Below are 26,850 nucleotides of genomic sequence, written 5' to 3'. Positions count from 1 at the left end.
GTGGCACAGATATCTCATTTTTGACAGTGGTATGGGATGTGATGCTATTTTTGATATGAGTTTGTGTGTTCTGGAAAGGCCTCATTGGACTTATTCTAATAGGCCACATGCAATTGTGAACAATAATAAAGCAAAATAAAAAAAGTGTGAGATTTGGGACAGATCAGAGGGTGAGTGGTGGCACTGATGCGTTTCAGTGGAGGTTTGGTTGCAGCGGTGGGAAGAGAGAGATGCGGCTCCTCCCCCCTGGTATGAACTGACACCTGTTTTGCACTTTGTGTCAGTGAGAGCTCGCTCTGCTCTCCATCTGTGTCTAAATCAGAGCGCAGGGCTCCAGCTGCCACCTGGACCGACTCTCAGCCTCACCTGGAGGATAGAAACGAGGGAGGAAACTGCTTCTAGAGGAGCAAACTGTGGTGAAAATCCTGAAAGTGAGCAGAATTTCCTCAGGTGTGAGCTGTCACTCCCACTGGAGAGAGGATAATCTTTTTTTTGTTTGTTTTGTTTTGTTTTTGTTTTTCTGGAGGATGTAGATCTCCACGAATAAAAAAAAAAAGGATTGAAGTTTTAAAAAAAACAAGACTTGAGGTGACGTCATGTCCACAAACGGTCAAGACAGAGACCCTGATATTGAACTTTTCGTAAAGGTAAGACACAGAATAAACTGCGATTACAGTATTTTTTTTTAAAGTTTAGAGTCAATATATGAGCAGAATTTTCAGCCGAGCATCACCGTGTGTTATGGAAAGCTCATGTAACCCAATAGTGGAGGTAGAGTTACAGCGGCACCGGCACACTGAGCTCTACGTTGACCTGGGATTTCTGTGACAGTGATACTGAAGCTGCTTGTTGAAGGTGGGAAGCTCGAGTCCAGGCGCTGTGCTGGTAACATTAATTCAGCTTTTCTACAGGCATTATGCAGTTTGCTGTTTTTAGATCACAGATATCGGGAGAATTCTCTCAAAAGTGAAAGAACTGGGTTTTTATTCACTTGTTATTCTCTCTTTCAAACACTGGTGTATTCACCGATGACTAGATGCACGTTAAGAGAAGCGCAAATGACAAAAGAGATGTTTTCAAAGTGCCACCTTCGCTCGTGTTTTGTTCTCGATAAAAACATGCCCTTCAGCTCCCCTGGGCGATGTTAGAGCCACATGAATTTACCTGAGGCAGGTGAGGTGGAAGCAGGATGCACTGACCCAATTAGCTGATGTGGCTTCATGCAGCCGCCTCCAAGGAAACAAGTCTGCTTAAAGTTCGCTGACATCGTCACCCTTAGGCTCTGCCGTTTACACTTTGGTACACAAAACTGTTATTTGTAGAAACACTGCAGCAAGATAGTATGATAGAGCTTTAAATAAATGTTGGTCTAAAGTCACTTTCGGCCAGTTTTGTGCACAAATGTATGACTACTAGAGGAAGAGAGTGGTTTCCATAGTAGCTGCCATCCTAATATTAGTTTTTTCCTCATGCTGTCATCTGAGATGTGACCTACATGGACAGAGACGAATCCTGCAATACCAGACGACAGCCCCACATAGAAGAAGAATTAGATTTGGGGGGTTATTGAAGCATTCTGTGCACGACAGGCCTGAATCATTGCTAATTTTAGTTTAAACTCCATTGCAGATGTGAGAAAATATGCAGGAAAGCATCACGATCACAGCCTGTGCCAGTAACTGTCAGTGCCCCAGTTATTAAAAACTCAGGATTGAGACACTTCTTGAGGCTTTACATAGTGATAAAAAGGGGCACCGCATTAGTTTTGCACATCAAAATCTGAATACTGAGGTCCATAAATGCACAAAAATGTAAAAAATAAAGAATGTTGAATGCTGAAATTAAAAAAGCAACATAACATTTATTCAAATTTCCAATCTGAGGCCAGAAAGCTGATATTTCTTAAGGAGGAAAGTGTATTTTTTTAGTCAAATTGACAGATTTAACAGCAGAATATTGCAATTTAAATTAATTATTTGCAGGAGAATTTTAAAAAGTAGTCAAACCAAGAGCTCCAAAACCCAGTTACAGTGCAGCGTGTACAGTACGTGATGGATTGTGTGAAGTAACTTTGCCTGATCGCATCGCTCAGCGGCTCCATACACTCGTGTACGCGTCCAGTTGTGTGTGACAGCTTTTGTCCTCCATGTTCTAGATGTTGATTGGCTATTATCTGCGGGCCCGTGTATTGTGTTACCGCCGTACGGCCGAGCCAGGCCACAACAATGCCCCGACAGAAGCATCACGTGCGCGAGTGCAGCACCGAGAGCATCAATGGCTGGCCTGCATACAGTCGGCTCAGCTACTTTCAGACCGACAGCTTTTTTTTTTTTTTCTGGTCTTTGCTCGTAGCTGTGTGGAAACAGACACATGGAGCGAACGGCAAAATGCTTCTTGGTGTTGCATCTTGTCCTGTGTAGTTATTTCTGGTGCTGCATCCAAGTTTATTTGTCATATTTACTATTTCAGGGCCCTAACTCAATGCTAGACATCGTAAAAGTGCACAAAATTCAAATCCTCTGCCTTTTTTTTTAAGGGTTAAGAGAGTTTATTGTCCAAATCATCCATCGTGCACTAACAAGGGAGGCTGATTCCTTGTGTCAGATCTCACCCCGCTGTCCACGAGGTCACTGCCCTCACTTCACTGTGTGCTGCTCAGTACGACTGCAGGCCTCGCGGGTCGGGTCCTGCACTCGGTGCCCCAGTGGCCACTGAACCAGATGATGGAATCACTATGTATAATTCAGCTGAACCAGTGGATCAGGTGTCAGCGTCGGTGCTCCGCTGCGCGTCCGCACATGCCGACACACGATATCACTGCATGCACGGCAGTTTGTAAAGGCAAAGAAGTGATTCTACGTCGTGTTTTCCTGTCAGGAGGTCAACATGCAGCTTTTATTTGTTTATTTTCACGCTCTTGTTCTGGAAAATTCTAAATTCTGGAGTGAGAAATCAAGCCGTCTCAAAATAATGTGGAGTTTTCTGTGTCAGCGGTGCTTAGCAAGGCTGTGCTGCTTCTCTTACGTCTCTGCATAGACACGAATTAGTATAAGAAGCTGTGTACACCTACTCAAGTGTAATATTTAGGAGCAATCTGAAGCCACTTTGCTTCATAATTCACTTGAACATTTTGATTTCATGTCATTTTATACATTTAACTGTCGACACTAAGAAGGCAAATACTTTACTTTTTACTTTACTGTTTCGCAACTTTTGTATCTTTGCAGATTTTAAAAGATTTTACACAGAAAATCTGATGAGCTTATACCATATGGTGCACCGTTATACGTCATGCCTTTAGGCAGGCCTGCACAGGTAATCAAAATATTAAAAGTAAAAGTAAAATGTGTTACAACATGCCATTATGCATGAAGGACTGTGGTGCTGCAGAGATGCTCCAGTCTATAAAGTATGTTTTCTAGATGTAAGAGAACATGTTCATTTGGTGCAAATCACAGAAAAATAGATCATTTTTATATTTGTCTCAATGAAAAAGAAATCCAATGAACTCGTGACACATATTGTAATATCGGTCAAAAAAACATGTACATACATATCGTACAGCTCTAACCTTAAGCCCTATTTTTTTGGGGCTATTTTTTGTTCAATCAACAACAGCTTCACAACTGTACGGTCAAAATCAGGTCAGCAGATAAGAGACACTCTTTCCGTCTGCATCACCGGAGTCAGATCAGATCAATGATCAAAACTGTAAAGAGCAAATAAGATCGTCGTAGCAGTAAAGTCAATGACATCGATGTTATTGAACCTCTTCTAAAAATTTCCAGCTGCAGCTCTGCCTCATACGAGGCAACAGAAGAGAGGCACAACAAAATGCTGCATCTATTTTAGTCTCGGTAGAATGCAAGAGTTCCACCTCGACCAGCTACAGCAGTCAGATGTTACCTGCACTGTGCTTTTTCTGGGGGTGACCCAGTAGCTGAGCTGTTGTGGCGAATAACACACGAGAGTCCCTTGTTCACTTCCTGTCTGGGGACCATTTGTTGGCTGTCTTCACATTTCTCTCCACTGTTGTATACCTGCAACTTTGGTTTATTTCTGACTATAAAGCTTCAAACAAAAGGCGATCGTGCCTTTGAAGTGGCGGCCCTACGCTGTGGAATGTCCTACCTATAGACCTTCGTCTTAATGCGTTTAAAAAGTAGCTAAAGACTTTGTCCCACCTATGATTTATGTTTATAATCCGTATGTTCTTTTTACATTAATATGACTATTTATCTGTTTATCTTGGATCTACCATTGATCTTTTTTATTTCCTCTTTTTGCAGTTTTTAAGGACTTATGTTGATTTTCTCTGTTAAGCACTTTGTGACTTTGTTAAAGGTTCTATTTTTAATAAAAAAAACCAACAACTAATATTGTAAACTAGACCTCTATGTAGCTTCATGTTTAGACACACTTGGTGCTTTTCTAATAATGCTTACTTCTACTGAACTTTCTGTGGCACATTTTACTATTTCTTCCAGATTCAGATTTTTTATAGATTTGCTCTGATTCTATCCTTTTTGTTACACAAATTTAAAGGTGGCACTTTTATTTGTGTTTATAATATTTAAATGTACAAAGTAAAACAAGAATGTGAACTACAGGAGTCAGGGGGAGCTTCCTTCCTCTGAATAAGACGTTAGCTCCACTAAAAACACGATTCGTGAAACTTTGGAGAGATCTCTGAAATATTGACAGTATGACTGATGTATGATTCATGTGTGACAGAGATTGATCACGAATTCACTTTAATAAATATACCAGCATGCATGCTATTCTCGCCATCCCTCTCCTAAACTCAAAAAAAAAATTCTTTCTGATGCCAAAGGCTGTAAAACAAAACAGAAGAGAAAAACTTCTGTGGTGCTGAAAGCAGGCAACGGCATCGACTTTTCATCTCTTTTCTCATCAGTGTTATTTATATTCTTATTAATTGCAATAGTAATGAATAAAACCTACAGTCAGCATGCTTTGTAAATGTCATTTCTATCATTTTTTGACTGTGAAAAAGTAAAAAAGTGTCCCTGAAGGCCACACTCAGTAAAACCCATGACTCCTCTCTGCACAACCATATTCCACAAACAGCGAGATAACAGCCGAGATAACCTCCCTCTAATCCTAATATGTATTTAATTATCAGCAGCAAGGTTGCAACCTTGTGAAGAAAAGACGTCACGTATTTAATTTTCACAGCATTAGTCTCTGTGAATACGGCGACAAGTAGGAGGTGTTTCCCCTGAACTCCAGCCTCTGACCTGCAGCGAGACATTTAATCCCTCTTAACCCTCAGAGTTCAAGGTCCTCCGTGCAGAACGGGAAGCATCTGGATACTTGGTTCTAGAGACAGAAATAGAGTAGTTCATAAAAAGAACACCTGCACTCTGTACTGCTGTCCTGCAGCGTTGTAGTAAATAAATACGAGTGCACTTTGGAAAATGTTGGAAAATGTTGAATTTTAAAGACCCCCTCCGGTGGAAATCTGGTATTTGTTATTTTTGTTTTTGTTTTAGCTTGTTAACGTGTCTATGTGTTGTTTTTTAAAAATCTGTTAGAACACATATTACGGCCAAAATAAACAGTTAGTGTACCTGCAGTCGTCTCAAAAACACAGATTCAGACTTCTGGGGTTTCATATGTAACAGATCTAAGGAATCAAGTCTTTCATCTTGCAGTTTGGGACTTTGTGTGTCATTCGTCTTCTTCAGAATTGGTTTCCAGGCCCAACATTTATGGATTATTACTCAAATGTCCACACAATTTGCCACTGTGCAGCGTATAGTATAGGAAACTACAGTGTGTGAGCAGAGTTGTAGATCGGTACATTCAAGAGGAAGCAACAGTATACAGTTAAATCTATGCCATTTTAAGGCAGGAAGAGATTATTTTCATGGAAATAAACTGCAGGGTGGAGCAGTTGGTAGCACTGTTGCCTCGCAGCAAGAAGGTTGCCGGTTCGCGTCCCGGTGGGGGCACCGGAATCTTTCTGCGTGGAGTTTGCATGTTCTCCCCGTGCAGCGTGGGTTCTCTCCGGGTTCTCCAGCTTCCTCCCACACAGTCCAAAAACATGTTGAGGTTAATTGGTGATTCTAAATTGTCCGTAGGTGTGAATGTGAGTGTGCTTGGTTGTCTGTCTCTAAGTGTAGCCCTGTGATAGACTGGTTACCTGTCCAGGGTGTCCCCTGCCTTCACCCTGAGTCAGCTGGGATAGACTCCAGCCCCCCATGACCCTAGTGAGGATTAAGCGGTGTATAGATAATGGATGGAAATAAACTTCTAAATATATCATTTTCATATACAGACATGAGTTTCTGGGGCTAAATCAACCACCATAGAGGGAATTTAAAGTTCACCTTTGCAAAGACTGAGCCACTTGGTCCTGTTTTCAACCATAGTACTACAGTCTGTTCCTGTTATTTCTTCATTCCACTGTCCACCTTTACAGGCTATGGTTTCACAGTATTATGTCAAAATGCACTGATCTGCTTTCTGTCACTTTGCGTGCAGGCGGGCAGCGATGGAGAAAGCATCGGCAACTGTCCCTTCTCTCAGCGTCTCTTCATGATCCTCTGGCTCAAAGGAGTCGTGTTCAACGTCACGACCGTCGACCTCAAGAGGTGGGGATGCAGAGACGCAAGATTTAAAAGGAAAAAAAAAACCCACCCACACCTCACTTTTGTTCTTCATGACGTTCTGCTGTTCCTGTGTTCTCTCCAGAAAGCCTGCGGATCTGCACAACCTGGCTCCAGGAACGCACCCTCCCTTCCTGACCTTCAACGGAGAGGTCAAGACAGATATCAACAAGATTGAGGAGTTTCTGGAGGAAACGCTCAGCCCCCCGAAGTAATTCAGCCAGAAAGTTTTACAACGCTTAGAGTGCGGTATCGGATTATACCGCTGACTGCACGCATCCTGCTTTTGGCTGGATTTATTTCACTTCAGCAACACAGTTGAAAGAAACAGGAAACTCTTTAGTCCAGTAAAAGAGTGCTGCATTTGATGAAGACTGACTGATATAACTATTTGTTGTTTATGGCGGCTGTAAATCTTTTTTTGAGTTTATACATACATATATATGTCTGTGTGTGTGCATGTATTTTTTATAAACATCAGCTTTAACTGTATGAACCCAACGATTCTTCGTCACAGTTTTCTGCCTAATTTCAGCAAAGTCAAGACGGTCTTTTTTGTCGCTGACATTCCAAAAAAACATCAGAGCCGGCGTGTGAGAGCGCTCGCAGAGAAAAACGTCAGATTAACTAAATCTTTCTTTTATTGCCTGTAAAGTTTTTAGTGTGAGAGAGCTTAAGGGGCGAGCGGCCAACTCGGTGTGTAACATGCTTTAAGTCTGAAGCTGAGTTCCAGTCCAGGTGTTAATGCCATCCAGATGTTTTGGGTCTGACTGCGTCTCCTGCCTCCGTCTGCTCAGGTATCCCAAGCTGGCTGCCAAGCAGAGAGAGTCCAATACAGCTGGAAACGACATCTTCGCCAAGTTCTCAGCCTACATCAAGAACACCAAACCAGAAGCCAACGCCGGTGGGCCGCTCGCACAACAGAACAAGATGAAAAAAAACACATGACAGTCACTATTTCGTTCCTCCACTAGGTCGTAGCAGAGGCCAGTGTTTGAGGGCTTCGCTCATGTGGTCTGCTCTGCTGCCACCTAGCGAGGCTGCACGAGTTCTGGCCTTTTTTTTTTTAACAGGGCTGTGTTTGTGCATGCAGTTCTGGAGAAAGGTTTAACCAGAGCCCTGAAGAAGCTGGATGATTACCTGAACAGCCCCCTGCCGGACGAGATCGATGCCGACAGCATGGAGGAGGAGAAGGGCTCCAACCGAGGCTTCCTGGACGGGAACGAGCTCACGCTGGCAGACTGCAACCTGCTGCCCAAACTGCACATAGTCAAGGTAAAGAAGGAGGAAAATAGTGCTTGATTATCGAAGAAAAAAAAAACTATACATAAGGAGCAAATAATATTTATCTCCAGAATCCGAATCAGTTTTATTTCCAAGCAGGTTTTCACAGTGCATCACACTAAACACTGACAGGAGATGATTTTAAAAAAGGATTAGGCGATTAAAAAAACCCCAAATGCAAGTCAACAGACAGTTAATGTTACAAGTCCAAGATTTATAAACTAATAAAAAGTACAGTGAGCAGGACAAATGATTCGCCCTGTGCAAAATGACATAGTGTGTGATTTAATACGTTTAAAATGTTCAAATATTATTAATGAGAAAAATATTGACTCATTTATTAGCCTTTAAGGTTTTTAGTTTCGTCCTGTTTAACTTCCATCTGCTCTTGTTTTAGTCGATTTTTTATTTTTATTTTTAACTTGAATGCAACAATTGCTAACTTTGACTTTTAATATTTTATTTTAGTTTATTTGTTAGCAGACATTGTTCTCAAACCCGGGTATGTTGTAAATGAGGCCTTCATACCTCAGTGTACACAGAGTTTAAGAAAAAGGTTGAAAAAAAGTGAATGAAGTAACGAATAATATTCTCATTTTAAAGGCTGTGTATTAAAGAAATGACTCACCATTTACAGATGAGGATGGTGGGAGAGAGTGTAACTGGGGGCCTTCTTAAAGATTTTATGTTATTTAAAAAAAAAAAGTACAAGACGCAAAATGTAAACAACATAATGTCGCAATGAAACACTTCTAGTATGAATATTTAATTCATGAAAACCAAATTTTGGGTATGTCCCTCAGAACTGAAGAAAAATGAGTTACTTTCTGCAGTCGTGCATTTCTGATTATGCTGGTATCATAAGCACAAAATCTGATTTTTTTTGTTGCCAAACTATCAGCAACAACATTTTGCTCCTCACTGAAGTATTTCAACATCTTTGGTGGTTTTTCATTGACTTTTCCTCTGGTGCCCCCTGCAGGTGTAGGACCAGATAGCTGAGACACAAATTACCATAAACTTCAGCCACTGGTTCCTCTTTCACAGGCTGTTTAAAGCGTGACCGCTTTGCCTTTATTCCACCTCGCTGGTCTGTATGTACGGTTCAGAGACAGAATGGAGCGACTTTGTTGTTGGTTTTAAGCCGGCAGCGGTTGTCAAATCGACATCTGTCTGAAAGGTAGAGCTGCCAAGGCCGAGCACGCGAATGCTGTTGTGTTCCGCGTCATGTCACTGTTACAGCGTCATGCTGCATGAGAGCAAACAACAGAGTAACAGTGATGTATTAAAGGGGCCTTCTTGGCATCATTACTGCACAATCTATGTGTGAAAGGGGACGATACTTGCTCTTAGAACAAATCTGCAAGTGTCAGTGGGCAATAAACGAAGTGGACGAACGTGAGAGGAGAACCCAGAGAAAATAGGAGACGTACAAACTCCATCCTAAACACTCCATCACTGTGGTGCTCTAAGCCTAGTGCTAAAGCTAGAGTGTGAACAGAGACATGAACATCAGTTATGTTCAAGCCCTCAACAAGTGAGTTCACACCAAGTCGATTAAGCCCAAAAGAACCAGATACATTTCTGTATTTGGCAGTATACAGAACATATACACACATTTCTATGGTGACATTCCTGCGCTGGTGAACTGGTTGTGTAACGTTTAGCTTGAATCAGCCATGATTGGTTTGCCAGAGCTGAAAAAGGGAGAAACTGTAGTGAAAAGGAACTGCACTCTAAAAAATACTGCTGGGTTGCAACAACATGAAAAAAATTGTAAAAACAGTTTGCATCAATCTTCTAATGAAGTTGTGTCGACCTAACAAACTACCGTGAGTAATTAGTTTATCCTCAACAAACAAATTTATTTATTTATTTTTTATTTCTTCTTATGTAATGATTGATAGCACAAACACAAGTTTATAAGTTAATTAAACAGTTGTTTAATTTCCACATTATTTACAAGAAAACTGTCTGTGTTCTATGTTTAAGTTTTTAAGTTGGTAACTGGAAAAAAATTAAGTTGCTTCAACTACATTTTTTTTCAGTAGTTTTTGGCTTTTTCATGTTTTTGTTCGTGTGGTGGCTTTTAAGAACAAAAATTGTTTGCAGTCAACTTTTTTTTTTTTTTTTTTTAATTCCGAACTGCAGTTTTGTATTTTGGTACTTAAATCTTGAAAACAACAAATTTGAGTTTCAATTGCACACAATATTGAGTTGATGCAACTACACATTTTAGGTCAATCCAAGCAATCAAAGTAACATTTTAAAACTTGTAAAGCACTTTTATCTTGCAACTTTGCATTTATTAAAAGGATAAAGCCATCTAAATTGCTTTTTTTTTTGAGTGTGTAACAGCTAGAAGTATGGTGGAGGCCATGGAGGAAAAACCTAGAAAGGATGCAGGAAAACTTTTTTGTGATCCAGTAAAGAAAAGGAAACTTTAGTGGAAGGACAACAGACTAAAAAAAAGGAAGCAATTTGATGCGTTGACAGTTTTTGTGTAATTCCTCTCATTGCCAGAAGGGGGAGACAAAAGTTCCATCTCGCTTGCTTAACTTAACAGACTTTCAGTGTTGCTGCTCAGCACAGAGGAGACCCAGGGGCATTGTTGAAGGTCAGTTATTCCGACATTTATGAGCTGAAAAAGCAGTAAAAGAGGCAGGTTTGAGGAGGGAATGCAGGTTACGAGGAGGTAGATTTTGCAGCATCTCATCAAAAAAAAAAAAAAAAACCCTCCTGGAAATGAAATGATGCTGGAGGACGAGGTTTAGCTCACTCGGTTACAACTTTGCCTCCTCTTCTAGGTTGTCGCTAAGAAGTACCGCAACTACGACATCCCCTCCGACATGACGGGGGTGTGGCGGTATCTGAAGAACGCCTACACCCGAGACGAGTTCACTAACACCTGCGCCGCCGACTCCGAGATCGAGACCGCCTACAAAGACGTGGCGAGGAGGCTGGCCAAGTAACCCAGCAGCTGACCCAAGAAAATAAACTAACAACACACAACATGTCAAAAAAAAAAACAACAAAAAACCCAAAAAACAATCACAAACCCTCCATGTGTCCCCCTTGAGTCTCCTTCGGTTTCATTTACAGAAACTCAAGATTACTTTGTCTGTTATAGCAAAACAGGTCAGATGTCTGTGTTGTGGAGTCGCTCGTGGTGCTTTGCAGCTCCAGACTTGATGGATTTCAGAAAATTTCAGTGTGCGTATGGTATTTCAATCACACAAGCAGACATTGCAAAACAGAAGTGGAGCAGGAGATAAATCAAACACGTTTAACTTGATTCGCAGTTCAAAAACCGGGGGTTCGTATTTTTGCTGCCGTGAAACTTCTGACATAACTCTTTTTTTTTTTTTTTTCGCTCAAACATGATTGTGTCTGTCTGTATTTATTCCTCATAACACAAAGCTCTCTTTCATACGTTCTCCAGCGCGCGGCCAAACATTTTACTAGCTGCTGATGTCAAGGTCGTTCGCTTTATTTATTCCCGAGCCCACAGAAGTCTAGTCTGACTCCAGTGTTTATTATCAAGCTCTGGCTCCTGCAGAGACACCTTGATTCATCTGTGACCGATGATTGATGCTAATTGTTCGCCCAATGTGACTGTTCCAATCTGCAGTTTCAATCCCGTCGTCACTCATTCCTGCGGGTGTTGCTGCTGTAAGTTTTTTTTTTTGTTTCCCCTCCCGAGCTTCTGCGCCTGTTTAGATTCCCTCCCGCTTCTGAAAGCTTGATTTTAAGGGGAAAAAAAAAATTATTAGAACAAAATTTAGCTTTAGAACAAAGCTTACTCCTGAATCGCTTGCATGCTGGAATGAATCTGTTTTAGCATTTAAACCTGATATCGAGCCTTTTTCAATTATGTGCCTTGTTATTTGGAAGAATCAGAAATCCACGCCAATGTCACTGATGGATTCATTCTGAAAAAAAAAAAAAAAAAAAATGTATCGCAGCCAGAGCCGAGACACATTTGTTTCGCCTCTAGCTGTTAGTGTTCGGTCGATGGTATTGATTTTGTCTTGAGTTACACACGATATTATAAATGGAGAGAGTATTTATTTAGCAGCCCCAATCAGGCCTGATTAGCTCGAGCCATTAGCGCCGCGATGAAAAGCGTCTTCCAGGGCCAGGTCCGCGATGGTCAGGAGCCCTGCCCTCCAGCCCCTTCATCAGAAAGACATTTCCGATCAACATCCGCAGCCTAAAAAGTTAAAGTTCAAAAGTTTCATTGTCCGCGCAGGAGGAGGAGGAGGAGGAGGAGGATGGAAATTTGTCTTGGGGCTTATCGTCTTTGGCTTGTTGTCAGGCTGCAGCTACAGCAAGACTTCCTTGAAGAACCATAAGGCTCTTGTGTGGTTTTGGACAAACATGTGATATGAAATTGGAGCATGATGACTGAGAGGCTTGCACACTGCGAAGCTCTACAAATAAAATAATATTTTCACAGATCTGCTTCTGCCTTTTTTCTTTCTCTTTTCCAGCGTGGTGATCAATCAACGCCGATGCTTGCAGGTATTGTCTGGGCGAACAAAAAAAAAACAAGGTGGACTGGTTCTTCCGAAAAAGGTTTTAGACCGAGCTGATCAACTCCAGTGGCGCAGGTCTGCTTCTCCATCCATAACAGAGAGAAAGAAGCAGAAAGAGGGGGAAAGAGAGAGAGAGTGATGACCGTTGACAGGCTTAAATAGAGGCTTCCATGCCAGGGATCAAACGCCATCCCTCTTCTCCACTCTCTCATTAAGACGGAAAACCCGAGCGCCGCCATCCGATCTGTCTCCATTTTTCCTCAAAGGAGTCTAACTTGAAAGATCTGCGCCTGTCGGATTTACAATGGTGGGCGAGCGGTGTTTACTGAGACGCAGCCTTGCCAGAAACAACAGTCAAAGAAAATAAATGGAGCCTGCCTAGTGTTTCCACAGGAGTAAGGAAATATGGAGCGAGACTTGTGCCTTGCTGTTTGGTAATTAGTACCTAAACATCCCCTGTCCTTGGATCCCATCGCTCACATCCAACATTTCTGCAAGCTGGATAATATACAGTGGAGCATTAGCGTCAAACACGTCTGGTCATGGGGGCCTGGCACGCCACATTAATCTGCTATTACACTCCCAGTGGATCTACCAGTCGCTGGCCTTGGCTCGGCCACCGTCGGTCCGTATAGGCTGACAGCGACTCACACACACGGTGCACATTCGTAGCCAGCTTCAGTAAACCTCCTCAGCTCAGGCATAAATTGTGTAAATTGAGTCTCGCTTTGAGACCCGAGCTGATTAAAACAAACTGGTGCGTTTGACGTGTGAGGACCCACCAGAAACAGACCTGTGATCCAATTAAAGGCCCGGACCCATAGTTTAAGAAATACTGCCACACAGGCCTCCGAAAGAACAAGTCGAATTTAGCTTATTGTAGATATTGCACCCGCGAGAGAAAGACGTGCCGTATATGTTTCAGCCTGAGGTGAAGTTCAGTTTCCTCCGTCTCCTGTCTTTTTCAGCAGAGGGCTGCATGTTTTAAAACTGCGGCAGTCGAGGAAAGGGGGTTCGTTTGGTGCGTTATCTCAAACGATTCGGACTGTTTCGCTTTGGATTTTTCACTTATTACAGTCAAGTCAGAGAGTTAAGCATCCTTTATTTCTAAATCCTTAAATAAAGAATGAAAAAATAGCCTAAAACATGCACAAACTCCTCTATTTATGCACATTTTAGCTTGTTTCCTGAGTTGCTTCTTCATAATTCACAGACAAAGGTGGCGCCCGCAATCTCCTTGGTGAATAAATATTTTTCTTATGTCATTTTTGGGCCTAACCGGGTCATCACTTGCGAATAGATTAAAGGAGGTCTTTATTTAGTTTGCAAAAACACTGAATATTTTTATCCAGTTGGGTGGAAGAGGCTTTGAATTGTGGAAATGCCTTCGGAGCAGAACAGTCGCGACTTTTGTTTAAAAAAATGACCTTCAGTGGTGAAAGAAGGATTCAGATCCTGAAGCAAAAGTAGTAAAGCAGAAGTGGAAAAATACTCTGTTGTAAGTTGCAATCGTACTTAAGTAGAAAAAACTGGAGTACAAGCAGCAGTTAGAGTATGAAAGTAGAAGTCCTCTGACTGACATATTGTTATATCTGCCATCATTAGATGATTAATATTGAAGCATCAATGTGTCGGCAGCATGTCACTGCAGGTGGAACTGGTTCGAACTACTTTACACCCAGTTTTACACATAAAGACGGCAGATAAATCCGAGGCCTCCGAACATGATCGATGAGTTAATACGTTCTGATGCGCAAATCTGTTTTCAGTTCTTCTCTAATCTTTGATTTCTGGTGAGATGTTGGATCACTGCAGCATTTATGGAAATGAAGCCATGTGAGAAGTTTGGAGGGAAAAATCACTTTTTGGTGGAGCTGTTAACAACTCGTAGACGTCTGAAATGTGACTCAGACTTCACACTGCTCTCCGTAAGGAGCCAGAAAGGTTGGAAAACAGCGTGTTGTATTTTAAAACCCTCATTTTATTATCCATTATGTGTGAAATCTTAATCCTGAAAGTAACTAAAGCTGTCAGATAAATGTAGTGGAGCAGAAAGCGCCGTATTTCTTTCTGAAATGCAGCACAGTGGAAGTATGAAGTAGCGTAAAGTGGAAATACTCAAGAAAAGCACCTCAAACACAGTACTTGAGTAAATGTACTTAGTTACTTTTCACCACTGATGACTTTCTGCACTGTAGGAAGTGGGTTCGAGCTGTGGTTTAGGTAGAGTAGTGTTTCAAATGAACCTTTTAGGTGACTTTAATGGATTCTAGCAACTTGAAATTTCTCTTAGTCCCTTTCTAGCTTCATTTTTCTAATGCAGCTGTTTTCTCCTGTAGGATTACAGAGTAAAATAAAGGAAAGGACACCAAATCTAACGACAACATTGGGTTTTACGATTTACTTCTGAGTAAAGCAAATACTCAAATTGAAGAAATTGCAAACTTTAAGTTCCTTAAAGTTAGGTTGCAGCAAAACAAACTGTTCATTTGAGAGAAGTAAAATTATTCAAGTAAATCTGACTTAAGCTGATGGTTTGAGTTCCTGCTCTTGTGGCGTTGAGCATCTGACGTCATGACATTTACTCTTCTTCATTTTTTGTTGCAACTTCACCACTATTTTTATTTTTGTAGTAGGTTCACAGTGACAGAGATATAAAAACAGAAAAGAAAAGCTAATCTAACGACAACATTGTGTTTTACATGCAGATATTTGAGTTGGATATATCGCAAACTTCAGGTTGACGCATGTTAAAATTGAGTTGCAGTGACGCAAATTGTTCTTTTAGGCCTACTAGAATTACTTTAGTAGCTCCAACTTAAACCAGTGTTTTAAGTTCCTGCTCCTCAACTCAAAAAAACATTTTCTGACAACAGTTTGAGGAGAAAGAAACATCAGCAAATCAAATGATAAATTCCATGTTGTACATATTGCTTTTGAAAGAAGCAAATACTTAAGTTAACAAAACTGGAAACTTCAAGTTAATTTTCCTTAAAATTAAGTTGCAGCAACGCAAAAGGTTGCGTTGAGAGGAATCAAAATATTTTAGTAGATCTAAACAACTGGTTTAAGTTGCTGCTCTTCTAGCGTTGTGCGTCCACATTCCTTTATTTTTACGCTGCAGCTTACCCACTATTTTCCTTTTGTAGGTTTACAGAAGAAAGAAAAGGAAAGAACAGCAAATCTAATGAGAAAATGCTGTTTATGTTTTGCATTTGGGAGAAGCAGATATTTGGAGAAATGGAAACTTCCAGTTGGCCTTCTTTAAAAGTAGTTTGCAGAAACACAAACAGCTCATTTGCGATGAAACAAACGGTTTAACTCAAACTAGCGGCATTAGTATTATTAGTTGGATGAACTTAATTCTATTATGTACAACCAACTAAAGCTTTAAGTTGGTCCAACTGCTCTGTCTTCTCAAAGAGCAACAGGTTTAGAAAAACAGATTCTATGATTTCATTGTAATGATAATACAAGAGAGACACAAGTTAGACCAGACACACACACACACACACACACATACACACACACACGCACAGATGAAGAATGTTCAGCCTGTTTTTTCTACTAAACTCCTGCTTCCATTCGCCGTCCTCGTGCCGCTTAATGACTGACATGTGACGTCCAGCATCGACCCGTTTAGAAGGTGAGAGCTGAGGTCTTTCAGGCCCGAGAAAGGAAGCGTCTAATCAGAGCACAGGAACACGGTGTCGTAACAGGAGATCATGTTTAAAGAAGAGAGACAGGGCTGCCGAAGACGAGTCCTCGTCTCTTCCACTCGGAGACGGAGAGCATCTCGGAGAGTATCGGATTCCCAGCAGGTCCCCCAAACCCTCCTCTGCTCGCCTGCCCTCCGAGCTTTGACTGACTTGTGGTGAGGCTTGATGGGGATTATTGATCTGCCCGGCGCGCGCCTGCGGTTTCGGCGTAAGACTTGACGACCTCACCAGAGAGAGTTCTTGGCACTCGCCGGCTGCTGTCTTAGATCAGTTGCGTCGAGGAGGGAACGGGACAGGCCTGTCGTGGCCTGAAAGTGTGGACTGTTTGAGCTCGGAGCCAGGTGATCAAGACATTTTTCTCTGTATTTAAATAATCAGGCCTTGAATTCGGGCAGAAGATAACAATAAACAGATCTGATTGGGTTTTTGGAGACGAGTCGCTGAAGTGAGTAACCATGTCTGCAGACAGCAGAGCCCGGGGGTATTTATGCTCTTGGTTAGATTTACTGGTTAGGGTTTCAGTTCCAGTTGCGAACCACATGAAATAATCCTCGGTCACTGGAGAAGGATGTGGACACTGTGCTAATTATGTGAGATGATGATGTCAGGTATTGATACCTTCTAGTGAGCCAGAACTTTTCCCTCTGTGCCCCGTTCCAACGTATATAACCGCACTGTGGTGGCCACACTCGCCATGCGACCACACTCGCATCCACATGTCGGACATGTCTGGATCCTCGGCAGCCCTCACACATCCGCACTGTCAGGCAGGCGCTCACTTTATCATTCATAGTTGTAAATCATCGCTTTGCCTGCAGGAAACGCGCAGCATTTTATTTTCCAGTCATAAACCATAAAACCTGCCTCTAACACGAGTTATGATCCTTGGAGACAGAGAGGATGAATGTCTAAAGCAGAACCAGACACGATGGCGGGCATCCTTCATCCCCCTTCTCTCTCTGTTTTTTTTCTTTCTGCCTGGCATCCCCACATGATCATGGTCATATGGTGGATTTTCTAAAAAAGCCCCAACACGATCTAAATGTCACCAGAGTTGTAAGTCACTCAGCCGTGAACTGGATCATTGTGACTGCTCTGAATTACCAGTCCATTAGTTCTCAATTAACACTCGCCTGATAAAGTTTTAACAGCCCTTCATCTGACACAGTGAGCACATAGAGCTCCTTCATGCCCGGATTCAGGCGAAGATGGGGCCCCTGCCCAAATTTTTGAAATTTTATTGCCTGGCTGAAACCTATGGAAAAGGCCTGTTTTGCATGAATATTTGGCACCAAGCGGAGGTTTATCCTGTCTTATGTTCTGTACACTCAGTCGTGCTGCAACAGTTTGCCATTTTTTGACAGTTGAGATGGTGTATAATTTGAAACACTGACATGAAGCGAAGGCTTTGGACAAAGAGGCCTTTTGTTTGTGTGTTTGGTCGCTCTCCATGGTCCTGACACTCGCATTTTCACCGTAATTCCTCCTTTTTTTTTTTTTTGTCAGGCGGTGTGGCCAGTATCAAATTGCATAATCTGAACTGGCAGAAGTCATTAAATGTAGGCATTTTAAGGTTTCATAAGTGCACTTTCTTTGAGTTGTGTTTCACTTAGCAGCAAAATGGTTTCATGGAATCGAATGTTTCCAGAGCGGGCTAAAGACACAGGCATGCTTTAATCTAGTGATGAATGGATTCTGGTGCAGGATGTCAGGCTGCCTTACAACCTAGCATGTCTGCGAGGTTCTGGGCTGCTGCCTGGATGCAGCTCGCCTGCCAGTTGATCATTTCTTTTATTACAGGTCAAAAGACAAGTTGTCTTTTACAGGCCCCTCTCTGCGAGGGTGAACAGCTTCTCATATCTGGCTTTCATTTGTGCGGAGGAAAAGCTCGAGACTGCACAGGCGAAATGTGGGGTGCTGGAAGTGCAGCAAATAGTCTCGCTAACATAATAAGTCTGGCTACATGAGGCATGTATGGAGCACCGTATACAGTAGGTGGGCCTCTCACCCCGGTCTCCGTGGTGAAATTATAAAAAAAAAAAAGCCACTAGAGTGCGCCAAAGTACACAGTTATTGTTATCGCGGGGCTGAAAATCTCAAGAGCCCCGAGCAGGGGGGGTGAGCGGGTGGGTGGCTTTAAAATCAGAGCGAATTAAATTCATCGCTGAGCTCCAAGACGATCTTCCTCATCAGATAACTGCGGTTCAGGGAGGTCAAGGCTTCCAGTCGAGAGGCCACGCTGCAGAGCTCATTGCTTTGAGTTTATCCAGGGAAGCAAACGAGAAATCAAGATGCGGCGATTCCTGTTTAAGGGCCGACACACACTCACACACACTCACACACACACACTCAGGCCTGTTAGTGGAGACGGAAACATAGGAAGAGATATACAGCTCTGCGAGCGGTATGAGACCCCTGAGGATCACTTCCCGCCTGAGCTGCTCCTCTGAAACGTTTGTAGAGGTCAAGTAAACAGTTTGTATTGGGCTGTCAGCTGTACGCTCGCTCGAACCGAGTGGTTTTGTCTCCTCATAAACTCTTGTTTGTACTCCTCTCTGCTGATTGCATAATACGAGGAAGGAAAAGCGCAGTCTTTGCTTTGTGCTGCTGCTGCAAAACTACTCGCAACCTGGTATAAAAATCAAGAGTACATCATCGCTGGCATCATGTTCAACCACCAATTTTAGCAGAAAAAAAAAAAAAAAACTCCATATACCAAACCCTCTTTAAATGAGTCTGCTGTCTCTCCCGTGCATGCAGGACATTATGCTAATTTCCCTGGGTGTCTGGGTCCCGCTGCTCCTCCGGAGTTCATTATTATAATTGCTAGACATGGCTGAGAACGCTGAGAATGTGAACCTGAAACCAGCGGGAGCTTTCTTTTTTTTTTCCACGCAATCTATATTCAGGGAAATCCCGAGAATGTTCCCAATCTAAAAAACCTTAAAAAAACACATGGGGATGGTGTAGATCTCCCTCTCTCTCTTTTCTGTGTTTCAACGTGTGTGTGTGTGTGTGTGTGTGTGTGTGTGTGTGTGTGTGTGTGTGTGCACTTAGATTGGCTCTATTATGTCTTGGAATAATGTAAAACAGCTTCTCCTCGGCTCTCCCTGTCTCTGCTCCTGTCTCCATCTCTTTGGTTTTCTCTGCGTACCTTTGAAATGCAGCCATGGCAGTGGCAGTAGTAGTAGTAGAAGAAGTCTGGCCGGGGCGTGCAGGAGGCCCCAGCCTGCCTCAGTCCCCCGTCCAAAGACAATGTTGGTGCAGACGAAGTGGCAGACCAGAGATGACACCATGAAATGTGCTTCCTACGCTCAGCGCGCTCAGAGATGTGCTTGTTAAGCGTTTCGGAGGAGATTAAACGAGTGATGACTGCTAAATGTTCCTGGAGGATCTCAGACAGTTGTGGCGCTGTACGAAAATATAGAAATACTCCGTTTACTTCCAAAGCAAGTATGAGAAGATGTATTTGAAGTATTGAAAGTAAAGGTTTGGAGCCTCTGACTGATATTTTATTATATACACGGATCAGTCACGTTAAATTAAAACCAAACGAGTAACACTGATCATCTTGTTACGCTGCGATGTTCTGCTGGGAAACTTGGCATTCGTGTGGACTTTGACATGTACCAGCCTCTTAAATAGAACCCTCCAATCACAAAAGCAGCTCCTGACAGCAGCAGCTTCTCCCAGCAGGACAATGTGAAGCGCCACATTGCAAGAACTGCTCGAGGAACACGACCTAGAGCTCAGCTTCCAAACCCTCCAATCTAGTCAAGCATCAGTGAGATAAACAAGGTGGATCTACTCCCAACATCTCGGTACCAGACACCACTGGACCATCTCAGAGCTGTTTGACTCACATAAATGCGATCTACGCAATATCATGTAGGGGGTTTTAATGTTTTGGCTGAACTGATCATCTATTAAAAGTTTAATCCAAATGGTGGATATCTAAACCTTTTCAGCCTAAACCTCCGCTATAAACAAGCTCAGCTACACAGCTATATCTTTCCATTCAGTGTGTGTTGCAATATTGGACAACTAGTGGCTTTGTAATGTCACAAATTTATGGTCCTACATCAACGTGTTCACCTCAGATTTAAGGTGAGAAACGTTTCCTCCCTCAGGCACGAAAATGTAAAAACAGCCTTCTGGCGTCAACCCAGTACATCACACATTAAATAACACTCAGCAGAGAAGAGCTGTAGCAGCCAGTAGTGTAATAATGTACTGAAAATACAATAATATATGCATTTAACTTCATCGGAAATGTGATAAAAACCCAATAACGTGATGAAATGTCCCGACTGATTTTGTAATAAAGTGTTTTACATTTTAGGTGGGTCATTTTTGATGCAATAATTTAAACAGATTATGTTTTTTTTCCTCTCTCTGAAATCACGAGGTAGTGTTTTGTAGGAAATCTGTTGTAAAGTGACCTCACAACCTCATGTGACCTGGAATTCTGGACCTATTCAGAACCAGGATCTTGTTGAATGTCCCTGAAAATGTGATTATACTGAGCTCAAAGTCCGCACTTCAATGGAACAATTATTCTTTGACTTCAAATCCAATTCATACAACTCTAAAATTCTATAAAAAATTCACATATTATTGCAGCGTCTGCCAAAATTATTACATTATCGGTTTGATTTAAAAAAAAAAAAAAAAGAAAACGGAAAAGAAAGAAAGAAAGAAAAAGGTCTCGCCTGAAAGGTGCCACATTACCCGTAAAAATGTTATTACAGTATCAATGAGGACATTTTATTACATTATTGGGCTTTATTGCATTTCTGGTCAAGTTAAGTGCACATTTAATTACATTTCCAGCAATTTATTAGATTTTTAAGGCGCTACTGGGACTGTAAATTAATCTAAAGCGCAAGGCTGTCACACTATCAGATTTAATGTGGCCAGAAGTATTCATGGTAATTAAATTATTGCAATATCTGTTGAAAATTTTAAATTTTTCTTACCTTTTTTTTTTTTTTTTTAAATAAACAGAAGAGAAAGAAATATGGGAAAGAGAAGAAGGGAATAACATGCAGCAGAGGTCCGGGTGGGCCGGGAATCGAACCGGGGACCCTGACCTTTCGGGTATTGGCCACAATCTAGAAAATTAAAAAGAAATCTATAAAAATTTGGGTGTGGGTAGAGTTTTGCGTCAACATACTGAGTAGCTTGTTAGCGTCTTTTTTCTGTTTTCTGCTAAGTGCTGCTGGATTATCATATGTGCATTATTAATATCATATCAATATTTTATTTATTATTAGTGAGGTTATTATGATTATTGCTGCTTCGTGACACCTCTACTTAATACCCAGAGTTACATGTGGTCTTTTAAAATCAACATAAAAAACCCCAGAAACTGTGATTTCAGTGCAGAGATGAGATTAAGACGGGAAAAAAAAGTTAAGTTACAAAATTCCTATTTTATTCTTAAAATAAACAAAATGTACAATCACAATGCCAATTTCACTCACTGTTGTCAGGTCTGTTTGTCCCTTTAAAAAACAAAAAGAAAAAAACAAAAAGAAAAACAAAACAAAACAAAACAAAAAACCCCTTATGATCTTTATGAAACGTACCAGCAAAATCTAACAGAGTCTCCATCAGATTCAGTTTCCTGACAAGTGTTCATGAGAAGAAGCATAGCAATAGAAATAACAAGTAAACTTTACATAAGAGCAAAGGTAAAGTACAATTCCTGGATATCATACATGTTGATCATTAAATAATACAAGGTTTGTAATGACAGTTTGTACGCAACATTTGAACCAAAAAAAAAAAGAGTTTGTCTGAGGAAGAAGAAAAAAAAAACAACACAAACAAAAGCAGATGAGGACAGAACGGGATGTCAGTGCTGCGTTGGTGTGTAAACAGTTTCTCCTGTTCGAAGTTTGAAAAGAAAAGAAGGTTAAATAAATTCCAACAGATGTGCATAGTTGCTATGGAGACACTGGATATAATTGTCTTTAGGAAAATGCTATAAAAATCACAACAATCTGAAAGGTTTTTATTTGTTTTCTTACTGTAGCAGCAAAAAAAAAAAAAAACCTTTACTTTTGGGCCGGAGCAGTCGGGGAAATGTAGTGCGACATGTTCAATTCCATTAACCGAGTTCAGAACATCCTCTGCAGAGACTGCGTGCAAACCTTCAATGAAAAGCTTGAAGTCTGATCCTTGGACAGGGCCGTGTTTTTCTCAGCTTTTTCAAATTGGGTTATTATATTACCTACATGCACTGAATATCATATTGTACCAAAAGCAAAAAAAAGAAAAAAGAAAAGCTTTTTTCAAACAAATACCAACTGCCTTGTGAGATCAGATTCAGCTCCAATGTAAATGGCTTGTTTGGCCAAGTGTTATCCATTCTGTGTGTGTAGATGTGGATGTGTGTGTGTGTGTGTGTGCGACTCCAGTGGCGTTATATCTGCACTGAGGACCAAAACCACGAGCCCTGCTGGCAGCCAGCCGCAAGTGCTGCTAGAAATAAAACAAGAAATAAGTGCTCTATGAAACAAACATACACAAGTCTCCCATATTTTTTGGTTCCCAGTTTGCTGCCAGCAGCTGAATCCAATCACGTCGGTTTTTTTGCACTTTTTTTTCCTTTCACTCCAACACTTTTTAGAATCTCACATAGTAAATTCAGACTCTCCTCGGCCACAGAGTGATTTTTAGGCTGCGACATGAGTCTGCGAGGAGGGTACAAATCCATCTGGTAAACCGAGCCAACGAAAGCGACAAAATAAATAAACGTCTGAAGGAATGTCACAGTCTCTTCTGTCTATAACTGTGAGATTTTCCTTTTCAATCTCAAAGACTGAAAGAGGGAAAAAGAAAAAAAAAAACAGACCTGTGTGTGTCACACACTAAGACAAACTTTTTCAAAGCTATCTTTTCCACGTGATATGAAAGCTATAATAGAGTTGGCATGTTGAAGCTATAATCTGCACAGAGCTTTCAGCCAGGCTGGATATGAAAAAAGAAATGCAGATACAGCAAATCTGTGGGATCATCCGAGGATCATTCCAGTCCTGAGGAGTTCATGTATCACAAAATAACTGAACCTGAAAGTCTGACCTGCTGCTATAAAGTGCACCACGAGGCGTGGCACCGCTCTAATCATCTTTGGGCTGAGCGTCAATTCGTCTGTAAATATACCATTTCTTATTTGGACGAAAGGAATACATCAGTATATCTGTGTGCATGTCAGACGAGACAGAGTAAAGAAATCAAGCAGAATTTCCCCAAACGGATAATTATTTTTCCCCCATTGAAGCTCTCTTTCATGGTATGTTGCCAAGAGGCACAATACGAGTTATTGCTCAATAAATACCAAAGGTTTAATTCGGAGCCAAATGTGTGTCAACGCCTAGCGAGGATGTTGGGCGCTTAACGTGTAGAGCAGTTAAACTGAAAGTTACACCAGAAGAAACATGTTGCAATACTCTTTGGAAATTACATTTCATACTCGAAACGATTTAAATCTTTGGGTGCTACCAAAAAAAAAAAAAAAAAAGTTAAACCTCTTACTCTCTTAAATTACCTATCAAAAAAAACCAAAACATTTTTAACTTAGTCATATAGATGCATCAAAAATATTCAGATTACACTTCTTTGACTCAAGTTTCAAATACAATACATAATTTATGGCTTTATAAGTTAAAACTAAGAAAACGCCTCAATCTACATCAACGTTTCACCCACAATATACAAGTTAAATTAATCGGTTTAAAGCAAATTTACTGTCCACACCACTTTAAGGTAACATATGTGTTACTCTTATCTTGCTACTCAGTGCTTAACTTGCATCTTGATATTGTCGTAGTACAAAAACATGCTCTGCAAAAAAGCCGTAATGAAATACAAACACTATACAAAAGAGGCAGTCTTTTACAAATATTGTGTGTTGAAGCATCCCTTAGCTCGTGGACTAGAATAAAACTGAAATAAAGTCTCATCCACTTGGGCCTAGTAAACCAAAAAAAAAAAAAAATCGTCTTTCTCATTATTGCTGTGAGAATGACTCCCTTTGTAGTGCCTTTGGTCAAAAACACATTCCAGGAAGACAAGTTCATACAAGTCTGGTCTTTTTAAAAAAAAAATCTCAACCTTAATTTCCAAGTAAAAGGTAGAGACAGCTGATGAGAGCTCAAAAATCCCCTTTTTTCACTATAAAAAAAGGTTTTGTGCTTTCAAACCATGACATCAGTTGACTTCCTATCCCTCCTCCGTCCTCCTTCTTCAATATGGCCTCCACACCGCTTCATCCATGCGGCCTCCGGGGTTGAGAACAGTCGGGGAGTTACTGTGGCTCCCGTCGCCGTCCACGCCTCCCTCCGTCTGGCTGGGCAGGTTGGGGTTGACCAGGGAGGTGCCGGTGGAGGCGCTAGTGCAAGGCGGGATCATCCGGGAGGGCGAGCGGTCGCCGCCGGGAACCATGGAGAACTGGTACGAGTTGGACGAGGCGCCGTAGTAGAGATAGGGCGTGCTGCTGGTCTGGAAGGGGCCGCTCTGGCTCTGGGTGGAGCCCGGGTACGGAGGCGGAAGGTAGGTGTGGTAGTGGGCGCTGCCCAGCGACATGGCCGAGGTGACGGGCGGCGTGTAGGTGAAGGTGGCCGGGTAGTGCATGCGGGGGCTGGAGAAGCGGCTCTCCGTCAGAGAGGAGAGGCCCGGGAACTGGCGCTCGAACTGACCGGGGAATGGACTCAGGTCGGATGAACCTGGAAGAAACACACAAATACATCCATTTAAGATAAAGTAAGATAAGATCAGATAAGCTGAGAAGAGGAACGTACATGTTACAGCCACTAGATACGGATGAAGCATGGAAAAATGACAAGAATTACAATAAGACCACAAATAAACATATAATAAAGGTTTCATGAAGACAATGTACAAGGCATGACGAATTTACATCTGTGAATGTAGAGATATGACATGGTGAATATACATATGTTCACATATGACATGGTGAGTTTACATACGGATACATACTGCTATAACATGATGAATTTAGATTAGAAGCTATGACATGGTGAATTTGCATCTGGATATGTAGGTATGACTGGATGAATGTACATATGAATGTGTACAGGTATGATGTGGTGAATTACATCTGGATATGTGAACTGTTATGACATGATGAAATTACATATTTAAGGTATGACACAGTGAATTCACATCTGGATATGTAGAGGCATGACAGGGTGAATTTGCATCTGGATATGTGCAGATATGACATGGTGAATTTACATATGGATATATATACATATGACTTGATGAATTTACACATAAATATGTACAGGTATGACATAGTGAATTACATCTGATATCTACTGTTATAACATGGTGACCTCACATCTGGATATGTAGAGGTATGACATGGTGAACTACATCTGGATATGTAGAGGTATGACATGGTGAACTACATCTGGATATGTAGAGGTATGACATGATACATTCACATCTGGATATGTACTGTTATGACATGGTGAATTACATCTGGATATGTGCAGATATGACATGATGAATTTGCATCTTGATAGGTATTGTTATGACATGATTAATTTAAATCTGGTCATGTATGGTATGACATGGTGAATTTACACATGTACCGTTATGACATGGTGAATTCACATATGGATTTATACATATGACATGATGAATTTACACATGAACATGTGCAGGTATGACATGGTAAGTCACATCTGGATATGTACTGTTATGACATGATGAATTTAAACCTGGATATGTGCAGGTATGGCTTGATGAATTTACACATGTACTGTTATGACATGGTGAATTTACAGGCATGATATGGAGGAGAATGTTCCCACATTTCTGTTATTGCAGCCAAAAACGTCGCTGATACAAAAGACCAGTGTTAACACGATGTTATAACACATGTTAGAGAACACTGTTATACGTTATTGATCGATATGGAAGAGCAGCTACCTGCACAGGTACGCACCAACATTTCTGTTACTGCTGTTATTTAGAATGAATTTCTTCAACATTTTCCGACACCAACGGCACAGATATCAGCGCGAACGCCAAATATTGACATATCCTTTAACCGCTTTGTCAGTTTTGATTATGTGGCTTGGACTCTTCAACTATTTAGCACTTTGTTTTTTAGACTAATTGAATTGAGCAAATAAGCCTCTTGAGAGATGAATCATTCCAAGGCCAGATATGTGTATTATCAAACAGCATTTATCTCTAATACAGCACTTTTTTTTCTCCCGCTCGATAAAGCGCCGAAAGTCCCCTCCCGTACGCATGCATAATGTGTTTACACCTCTGCATATTTATGTGTGCGTCGCCGCATGTTTATGTGTGTGCAACTGTTTATGCATGCAAATGTGTGTGTGCGAATAGTGGAGGGAGGGGGGGGGGTGCAGCGTATGTGTGTGTGTGTGAATACTGTATGCACATAAAAAAAAAAAAAGCAGTTGGGATGAATCAGGAGCTGCACATGTGGAAACACTTTGAGCCGAAACAGTTTCCATGAGATCCATAATGAGGCAGGGCTGAGCTCTGATGTGGCTCCTCTCCTCGCCTCCCATCGGCTCCAGCGTCAGTGTGTATGTGTGTGTCCGCCAGCGAGTGTGCGAGGCAGAAAGAGAGAGAAAAAGAAAAAGAGAGAGAGAGAGAGAGAGA

The 26,850-nt window shown here is 41.5% G+C and overlaps 2 protein-coding genes across 5 annotated transcripts in view; one reads left to right on the top strand and one right to left on the bottom strand.

Annotated features, from left to right (window-relative positions):
• Nucleotides 1–541: 541 nt before the first annotated feature.
• On the top strand, nucleotides 542–11,532 carry clic5b (chloride intracellular channel 5b). The gene is made up of 6 exons (XM_008279622.1): nucleotides 542–647; nucleotides 6,511–6,620; nucleotides 6,721–6,846; nucleotides 7,433–7,539; nucleotides 7,729–7,910; nucleotides 10,727–11,532. Exons 1-6 carry the CDS (start codon nucleotides 597–599, stop codon nucleotides 10,889–10,891), a joined length of 741 nt encoding a protein of 246 aa, XP_008277844.1. The 5' UTR covers nucleotides 542–596; the 3' UTR covers nucleotides 10,892–11,532.
• A 10,059-nt stretch (nucleotides 11,533–21,591) lies between these two features.
• Nucleotides 21,592–26,850, bottom strand: part of runx2b (RUNX family transcription factor 2b) — a 46,088-nt gene continuing 40,829 nt past the window's right edge. For all 4 annotated transcript variants that reach the window (XM_008279619.1, XM_008279618.1, XM_008279621.1 and 1 more), the window contains one exon: nucleotides 21,592–24,908. In XM_008279619.1, coding sequence (XP_008277841.1) covers nucleotides 24,430–24,908 — 479 coding nt within the window. In that variant the 3' untranslated portion in view covers nucleotides 21,592–24,429. The remainder of the gene's footprint in view (nucleotides 24,909–26,850) is intronic.

This window comes from Stegastes partitus, unplaced genomic scaffold (assembly GCF_000690725.1).
Source record: "Stegastes partitus isolate 25-593 unplaced genomic scaffold, Stegastes_partitus-1.0.2 Scaffold166, whole genome shotgun sequence".
Classification (NCBI taxonomy): domain Eukaryota; kingdom Metazoa; phylum Chordata; class Actinopteri; family Pomacentridae; genus Stegastes; species Stegastes partitus.
Note: the sequence above shows the minus strand (reverse complement) of the source record. Positions and strands in the feature narration are given on the sequence as shown.